The following is a 9524-nucleotide window of genomic DNA, read 5'->3' on the forward strand; positions in this document are numbered from 1 at the left end:
GTACGAACTAGGTTGCATCCGTCCAAATGACTTATGCATAAAAAAAGCCTCATTGGACAAACAGAAAGCAGCAAACATCATTCGTCAAGTGCTGGGATTTTATAGGCTACCACAAAAGAAAAAGTTAAAAAACTTCGGAAAAATCGTTTCTCCATTATCATTGATGAAACCACTGATAGTTCGACTATGACACAGTTAGCTATTTTGGTTACTTATTTAATTAATCAAGATTCTTTCTATGTGGATCATGTTTTAAATGACTTAATATCTTTGAAGGGTGGAAAAGCACATTGCCTACCTTTTTCTCTGCAATATTGCAACAGAAGCCTGGTTTTGTTATGCTTTTTCCAACACATATTTGTTCTTTTATTTTAGGAAAATTTAAGCAAACTGTACACTAAATTTAGGGAAATTGAAAATTTGGGAGTGGAAGCACTACGAGATTCAGTGATCACAATTTGGCAATTTGGATTTTTAAAACCATCATTTCAAAGGGATATAAAGTAAATTAGGCGTGAGATTGCAAAGTCAAAATTATATTGGCTTCTAGTTCTTACGTTGTCAAGGCCTATATGAAAACTGAGACAGAAGTTGGAGGCCGTCTTTGTAAGCTTATAATTATATATTTTCTGGTTATCATTCTTAACAGATTTTGTTATTATTGAATATATATATATAGATCATATAGATCATATGGATATATGCTAGGTAAAAGAAACTGTATTACAGACTAGACTACATACCATGCTTCCTCAACGTAAACGCTCAGAAAAGTGAGTGCTTTTCTGTTGGTGAATAATTTAATGTAATTATACAGAAATTTTATGACTATCATGTGTACATGTTACCTTGTAATTGTGTCCACTTTACAAATTTGCAAACATTTTGTAATTACGGTAAAAATAATTTGACAGAAAAGAAAAAAAAAGTTAGCTGTTTATTTATCAATAATGTTCTCACAACTTGCTTAAGTTCCATTTTTTATGCCCATTATGTGACTTGTTTTTTCATTTTGAAATGACGTTTTTAGAAAAACTTTGTTTTTTATAAAAATTAAAATCTGGACTTTCATGTTCAGCATAAAAATGTACTATGTCAATTTCATCTTCCGAGTGTGGTTGCTGTCATCACATTATTTACAGGACATTTTTTACGGATTGTTTTATTAGTTGGATCGCCTCGATAGCTCAGTTGGTTAGCATGCGACTTCTGGAACGAAGAAGCTTCACCATCAAGCGGCGCTGGTTCAACTCTAGGGGTGTGCGCTTGAGCAACGCACGTTAAGGACTGCTCTCCATTCAGCGGCATCTAATGGATGGAATAATTCCCCGGCAACAAGACTTCAACAATCGGAAACTTCACTCTGTCAATCTTGGTGACCGGGCCTGCATCAGTGATTCAAAGCCTCTACAAGTATGCGAAACTTCCAGGATTAAGCTCTTCAAGAAGCTTTCCCAGTCCGAGGATAAAGATTCAATCAATTTGCAAACAAGAGTTCTGTTTTCTACCATTTATGCATTTGTGCCATGTGTATGATATATGTTGTTTTTGCCATAAACTTTTGCGACTGACATAATGATATTTTAGTAACCCTAAGATTAAATTGTTCAGTTTCAACTGAAAGTGATTATTTCAGTACTTCTGCCACCATAGCCTCAGATGCTGTGGTATGTGAAGAAGCGACGTTGCAAGGGAATATTACAATTGGTCCACGTTCTGTTGTGCATCCTAAAGCAGTGATTATTGCTAAAGATGGGCCAATTATTATTGGTGAAGGAAATCTTGTTGAAGAACAGTCAAGAATAGTGAATAGGTGTGCATGAAAAATGAACATTTCTTTTAATGTCTGCAGCCAAATGTAGGTCATTTTTATTTTGATTCTCTATATTCTGACCAAAAAAAGTTGAAAATTTAATCTGACAATTGTACTCGCCTTCGGAGCCTTCAGATTACTGTTGACATTTAAAAGTTACACCATGTTGTTGAAGTCTTGCTGTTTATATTCAACTGCTACAATTACCGTACTAAAATTTTGTTAAATACTGAGTTTTCCTGGGAGCACATTCTTTAATCTCATCTGTTTGAACAATTCAAGTCATTGTCACCAGTAGATAAATCACGTAATTTATGACAATGTGGTTAAAAACATGGGACAAGGAGGTTGTGAAAAACTATTTTTGTAAAATCTTAAGCCTTCGCTTACAGAAATCCACCTGGAATGACAGGATCCACTCCTCTTATTATTGGCAACAACAATGTATTTGAAGTTGGTTCAGGTTAGTTTAGCCATGGCAAAGTTTATATATAAATGCTTTATTTGCTTTTACTTTTTCTTTTCAATTTTTCTTTATCACAAGAAAAAAGAGTCCTCATCTTTTAGGCACAGACAGTTAGGCGCCTGCCAAATAGGTGTGCACTATGGCGCGCGATTGTTGTTTAGATGCTATTCGGACTTCGATGTGTCAAATTTATCAGAAATGCTTAATTATGCGACAGTTCTCCCTGCTGTGTTATATACATATAATTTACCTTCAGAAATAGTCGGGGTTACGAGTTTAAAAACTTTCATGAAAAAGTTCATTATATGAATGAGCTTTGTCTGTGACTGTTCCTATTGTCGCAACATTGATGGCTGTTTCACAATTTGTTAAGAATGAACGGTAGTCAGACAACTCAGCAAGTGCTTCAACTCAGCAATGACATTTCAGCAGCTGCCAAGTCAGCAAATGAGATTTACATGCTCACCTTGGACTTGCATAGTGATCAGTGATGACTTATTGAACTCATTTTGCTGACTTGTGACATTCCAAGTTATGGCTTGCTCAGTTTCATCGTTCACCAACTTCAGCCACTTGCTCAACTGTTGCTAGCTCAGTTGTTACTTTCTCAGTTGTCGCTTGCTCGTTTCACAACTGCTGACTTGTAGGTTTGTAGGAGACTTGGTTTGAACAATATTGCTACTACTATAGGCTGTCGTCTTATTGTAGGGGGGTATGTTAAAAGACGAATTTTGAGTACCAACTCTGAGTACCCCCCAAAATTATGCCACTGGGAGTAAAAAAACATGTTATGAAAAAAAAATTGGATTGCCCCTCAGGGAACTCCCCGCTACCGGGGGGGTTTTATGAGCGATTGTCAAAATACATGGAATTTGATACCTAAAATTTGAACTGGTTGTCATAGAAGGCTGGGACCAGTCTCAAAAGTTTCGTTTTGAAAAGTTAAGATAGGAATGTAACAGTTTTAGAAGTGTCAGGTGTATTGACAGGCCCATTTTGGCCCAAAACAGCCTATTTGGCCTATCGCAATTGTATGAAATTCAAAATTTTACCTTAATAAGTTTGAAACCGGGGTAATTTTTTGTTTAAAACGTTATGATTCGAATTAGTACTTTCAAATGAATCATATGCATGTCTAGTTGTAGAAAATTGATTGATTATATGACGTCATTACGTTTAAAATCAGAGACGTTTTGGGTGATGTCGTAAAAATTGTAATATAGGCATACAACCAGTCATTATAGTAAAGCATTTTCAATTTTCTTGCCCATGTTTGCTCTTTTGAAATATAAATATAATATGTAGCTTACATGTCAGTTACCAATGCGACATATTATATATATAATATTCAGTATTATATACTGTATATACTGATAAAATAATAAGAACGAGATGCTATGTAATATTAAATGATAGTTTGTGCATTTGTAGTTTGTGTATTATTTTGTTGTTTTGGATATGGACAGCTTTGTCTAACGCAAATAAGTAATAATAATAGTTATGTTTCAAAGGTCCAATGTTATGGAAGTATTGTGTAGTTCCAAATATCAAATTAGTGTTTTTTTATCTTTTCATTAAGAGCTTCATTCAATAGTTGAACTGTTTCATTTGAAACACAGCATTTGATTCGGGCAGATTTGACATATGACACAGTAACAAGAAGTTCAGGATTTTCAGGGAAATCCATATTTCTTCATCTCTACTGTTGCCAACCTTCTTGAAGTATGTAAGTAGTACGGCATCATCATTCACAACTTCAACAATGTTAGCAAAGTACCAGTGTTATTAGCTTCCTTCAATCCAGATGGCAGCTATGAACTCACCAACTTGATAGGCTGGTGCTGCAGAATCAGATTCCTGGTCATTTGATGTGGAGCTTGAATTTGCCTCTGTAAGCAAATGCATAGCAGAAAGCACACTTTGGAGGTCTGACATTGTTATAGTTGCACATGAACGTGAATTATCTAACTAGCTGATAAGGTTGTTGGCATAGTCTTCAAATCTGGAATTTTTATAGTCTCGTTTCAGTCGGAATATTGAAGCACTTGATTTTAGGGAGAGGCATGTCTTCTTTGCATAGCGAACTTCAGTGCAAAGTCTTTTGTTCTTTATGTGATCTGTTACAGCATCACTTTGAAGGTAAGCACTCACTTCCTCAGAAGTGGTAAAAGGCCCTGGTGGATTTTGCGCTTTCAGGAAATCTAAATCAGCAAGTTTACTTTGCTCTGCTCTGATATTAAGAGCTTCTTTTTTAGAGTAACCTTTGTCTTCATAACCTTTCATCTTTTCATTCCATTGCAGTCTAATTTCTTTGCTGTCTTATTTCTGTACTGGTTTTTCCTATTTCTTTTTGTCAATCTTCTGAATATTTTCAAGTAAATCCGTGCTTTTATTGAGAACTACGCTTCTGGAGACTGTATCAAGATTTCTTTTACCATAAATATTTATCTTGTAGTTCGCTAATCCGACACTACGTTCTTCACCCAGGTTGTGGACTGGCAGATTATCCAGTTTTTGTAGGACATCATCACTTGCCGACCCTGTGTCCTCATTTGCAGCAGGACCAAAACCAAACAGAGACCCTTTTTGAGTTGCCAAGCCTTTTGCAAAAGATTGAAGGAATAGAGCAAGCAAGCTCTTAACTTCGTTACAGTGTTCTTACAAGCAAACATCGACCGAGCTGAGAATTGTTGGTTTAGGCAATGTCGATTTGAACATATCAATTGACGAAAAAGAAGTAACACACTCTGATGTTTGCAGGAAATGATGTGCCTGAAGCATAGTCAAGTCGGTCATATATGACTCATGAAAAAATATTACAACCCTATCATAGCTTATTAATCAAAAATTTTAGCAGGGATATCTAGAAAAGGGGATATGAAGGCTCGCAGCGATTGCCTTATTCTCATGACACTACCAGGGCGGTAGTTTGTAGTGCTTTAAACATGTGGTTCTTTTTAAAATCGTAGAAAGTTTTGTAGTGCAGCTGGTACAATGAGCTACAGAGGACAGTTAGCAAATGTTACGTAGAGCATAGTTAAAGAATACTTGTTTACAAACACAGTTGAAAAGTTACCGGTAAGCTGTTTTTTTTAACAAAGCCTTTGCAGCAGGCTAGATGTAACGCAAGTATATGGGTAGTTGAATTAACAAGCAACCATGAGCATGCTGTGAATATCCAGGCCTGATTCTAATAGCGCAATTCAAGTTATCATAACAAGATTTATTAAACTACTATCGGTGCCAATTGTCATTTTACGATAAACGCAGATTAATTACGATAAACAAAAGCCCTTCTATTGTCAGGCGTAATAAAAGCCTTCGTATCCCCTACTTTAGATATCCCTGAATTTTAGGCCCATTGCCAACTCATTAAGGCCAATTATTGCCAAATTTTCGATTTTGTACCATCGCGGTAGGCTAAATGGGTCATTTTGGGCAAAACTGGGCTTGTACGGGCCAAACTATACACCTGACACTTCTGGAACTGTTACATTCCTATCTTACCTTTTCAAGACGAAACTTTTGAGACTAGTCCGAGCTTTCTATGACCACCGGTTCAAAAGTTAGGTGTCAAATCCCATGCATTTTGGAAATCGCTCGTTAGACCCCCCGATAGCGGGGAGTTCCCGGAGGGGCAACCCAAAAATTTTTTCATAATATATTTTTCTACACCCATTGGCACAATTTTGGGGGGTACTGAGATTTTTTTAATTTTAACATACCCCCCTACTTATTGACAGTATTCATGTAGGGCTTGTAGGCCTATAAAGTTATTGACTGTGTTAGAGTATGAACTGATAAATTATAATTTGGGCTATTTTGGTGTTTTTGCTTCGTCCTTTAGGCTGGCAGTTAACGGTTGTTGTGTATAAGTGTGTTTTTTTTCTCATACTATTTTTGTGGGGCACGACGTTTTTTGATATTTTAATAAAACCACGCACCTATTTGGAAGACGCCTAATTGTCTGCGCCTAAAAGACGTTATCCCTGAAAAAAATTAGCACGGTCAGAAAACTATATCACTTTTGAAGTTACGTTGTTATCTCTTGATGTTTAATTCCTGTTTTTTTGGTACCGCTATAGTATATACAACATTACCCCATCATTCCAAACTAAAAAGTTAACATGAAAATATGTTGTTATGAAAATAACACATACATATAGAGTCAATGGAGTTAGTTTTATAAATAAATATATGCCAAAAAATATTGGTGCTTCAAATCCAATAAGGCTGCGTTTAGTTGAATGAAAATATTTTCTAAGTTTGGACTTCAGTGTAAGGTGTAAGAAGTTTAATAAGTCTTACAATTGAGAACAACAGCCTGCTAAAAACAACTTGCATGGCTTGAGTAGAAGAAAGTTTGTGATATGTAGCCTACCTTTCTTTCAAATCAGACTACAAAAACATGAAGATGAAATAGAAACATTAATAAACTCAGTCATTTGGGACCATGTATAATGTATATGTTTGCTTGGCAAAAAGAATGTACAAATGGCAAGTGATGATATCGTTTCTGATTTTAAATTTCTTACAGAATTTGAAGGAAAGTTTATTGGGAATAGCAATGTACTTGAATCTAAAGGTAAGTAAAAGGCAACAAGTTGTTGAATAGCTTTGAAATTCATTTTGGTACCATTGTACTTAAGAAGTTTCGAAAAATTTATCCAGCAGAAAGATTTTGGTATGATGGTGAAATGACTGCTAGAAGACCAGCCCCAGCACAGTTCATTGGACTGTTTCGCTTATTACTGTAGACTGTGTGTGACTGCCAGAAAGACGTAGTCCGATATACATAACGCAACACAGCTGTTCTGAAATGACGATTCTCTTCTAGTGCGTCTTTTGATATGTAAACAACCTCTTGCAAGTGGAAAATAGTTCCAACTGCTGATAGAATTACTTTTAAGTTGCATATACGTTAGGATTGCCGAAAATGTTGATTCTTGTTGTAGCTTCTGTTGGTGTTTGCACGAAGCTGACAAACGGGTGCGTCATTGGAGCAATGTGCCACGTGAACATCGACGAAACTTTACCGGAGAACACAGTTATTTGCGGCGATCAATATCTACGAAGAACTAGTCACGAAAAGCCACAGGTGAATTCTTAAACAGCTTGTTAAATATGACTCCATTTCTTGTAGTTTATTTAAAAAGAATAAAGTAAAACAAAACCTTTCGGCAGCCCTGCACTCGAGAAATAGGTGCTCAGCTAGAAAACACTCTTTCTGCATTGATTGAACGTTGGCAGGCAGAGTTGTAAATTTGAAGTTTTTTTCTTTTATAAAAAAAGTTTTTTACTTTTCTGGCGCTGCGTTAAAAGTGTGTATTGCCCTATATAATTTAGAATCAACGAAACTGAAACCCCGTTAAATCGACCTACCGGCATACATTTTGTCATAAACATTTTTGTTTTCAGTATCAATCGCAGCAGTTGGACTTTTTGAAGAAAATCTTGCCAAATTATCACTTTCTCGTCAAAAGCAAACCCGCGTCTTGAAAGAAGCGACCTTGTCCATACATGGCGGTAGAGACTTTCCGTTTTGGAAAGAATGGAGTAAAACTCTGCATCAGTTTCCATCAGTTTGTTGATCAATCAGACGTTTCAGCGGTCATTGTAATGGACTCGAATATTAATTTTACTTGTTTTGGTACTATATTTTTAAAGCCACAAGTCATTAATAAACTTAACAAATAAGACTTCTTTTAAGGTAGGTGGAAGATGGCACAACTGGTAAACAAGTGACCAAGATGAATGCATGTCTACTGCATGTGAACATTGTTGCGTTGTGAATTGTGTTTACCAATTAGAATTGCTGTTCTTCGAGAAACGTTCAGAAAAATGCATGGTACAGATAAGTTTATTTTGGAATGCTGATGATAAATGATTCAATTTTTTTTTTGCTTTAAACTGATTTCTGCTGTTTTAATTACAAGAAATTTTTCGAAGCACAAACTTAGACTCTGTTTTTTCGCATCTTAACTCACTGAACTGTTGAAATGTTGCCCAATTCACCGATATTTGCTTTGTAAGTTATGTCCGCTTGTGGAAACTTGTTCGCGATTCACAGCATTCTTACCTAGTTTCAGGTGGAAGAGATTACACAATCGAATAGACAATTCTTTCTTGACGGAAGAAAAACATGTCTTTTGAGGGCGCAAGTTTTAAAGTTCGACTGTGATCAGTAATTCAGTTCCGGTCGGTACCCCCAGCGCAAATTTCATCGAGTTGTTGTTTTATTGGAGCATCAACAGTGACGTCATAAGGTTTTACTTTGGATTTTTGGTCTAAATAATACAATGTCCCTAGTTTTTACCAGGTGTCAAAGAATCTTGATGTTTTTCTGCATTGAATAATTTGTTTTCTCTGGTTCAGTATGGCACTTCGCGATTGATAAGTGGCTTCATCATCATTGTTACTCGGTTGACATGCTGCTGAGGTTGATCTGCTTCTGGGATTCACCGCGGAGAGTTTGTCAGCATGAACCTTTTACTAAATGTCGTCAGACCAGATTCGTTTTCATGTTTGCTACTATGACGTGAAATGTTGTGCATTTGTAGATGGCTGCATGTCTATAAATTATATTGGTAGGCCTACCTGAGGCTGCTCAATGTATTATTTGTTAGTCCGTAAATTATGAAAAAATATGATCTTTGTCACACAATCGAAACTGTCATCTTTCTGTTAAACGTAACTTGGAGAATGGAATCGACGAATGGTGTAGCCTGCTTTACTGGTAATGGAATCAACCATTCGACAACTACAGGAAATTGTAATCGCAAACCTGTCTTATGAGCACTCAGAAGTGCTATCTAGTCTTAAGTCAGGAAATAAAATTCCTCAGAGATGTTAAAAACTACATGCTTATTAATAAATTTTGAAAGAGGTTTCTGAAAGTAGGTTATCTAAACACATGTGGTAAAGGCCTTTGATATCATATGGTGCTTTTGGAGAAAAGATTTACTGTACCGTTTTAATGTTTCCTATAGGAAGAGAAAGGGAATATCAGCAGCGTTATTGCCTACTGTAACTTAGAACATCGCACAGCAGCGTTGACAGTGGGACAGTTCCATAATAAGGACAACCAACCCATCAAAACATATTTTTTGTCTGATAACAATAAAAATGGTATCCCTGGAAAGCTTATTCTTTCTAGTTTTCAGAAAATAAAAATATTTGACCCTCACCCAAAATGGTTGGAAGTTAGCCTATGCTTCTGTAAGCGAACATCATTTCAAATGTCAA

At 36.1% G+C, this 9524-nt stretch overlaps 1 protein-coding gene across 2 annotated transcripts; it reads left to right on the plus strand.

Moving 5' to 3' along the window:
* Nucleotides 1-380: 380 nt before the first annotated feature.
* Nucleotides 381-9121, plus strand: LOC145775419 (dynactin subunit 6-like). 2 transcript variants are annotated; one of them, XM_082586712.1, is made up of 7 exons: nucleotides 381-606; nucleotides 730-773; nucleotides 1637-1813; nucleotides 2206-2276; nucleotides 6817-6864; nucleotides 7235-7377; nucleotides 7698-9121. In XM_082586712.1, the coding sequence occupies exons 2-7, from the start codon at nucleotides 745-747 to the stop codon at nucleotides 7776-7778; spliced, it is 549 nt and encodes a 182-aa protein (XP_082442838.1). In that variant the 5' UTR covers nucleotides 381-606; nucleotides 730-744; the 3' UTR covers nucleotides 7779-9121. The 2 variants fall into 2 exon arrangements, with proteins under 2 accessions (XP_082442838.1, XP_082442839.1); XM_082586713.1 differs by having other exon boundaries at nucleotides 406-503.
* The last annotated feature ends 403 nt before the right edge of the window (nucleotides 9122-9524 follow it).

The sequence above is a fragment of the Aplidium turbinatum genome, chromosome 8, assembly GCF_918807975.1.
Source record: "Aplidium turbinatum chromosome 8, kaAplTurb1.1, whole genome shotgun sequence".
NCBI classification, from domain to species: Eukaryota; Metazoa; Chordata; class Ascidiacea; order Aplousobranchia; family Polyclinidae; genus Aplidium; species Aplidium turbinatum.

Excerpts from the sequence above, each read along its gene's own strand:
- LOC145775419 (XM_082586712.1), top strand. The coding sequence starts at position 745 with ATGCTTCCTCAACGTAAACGCTCAGAAAA. Across the intron at positions 1,814-2,205 it reads CAGTCAAGAATAGTGAATAG|AAATCCACCTGGAATGACAG; the intron begins GTGTGCATGAAA and ends CTTCGCTTACAG. Across the intron at positions 7,378-7,697 it reads CTAGTCACGAAAAGCCACAG|TATCAATCGCAGCAGTTGGA; the intron begins GTGAATTCTTAA and ends TTTTGTTTTCAG.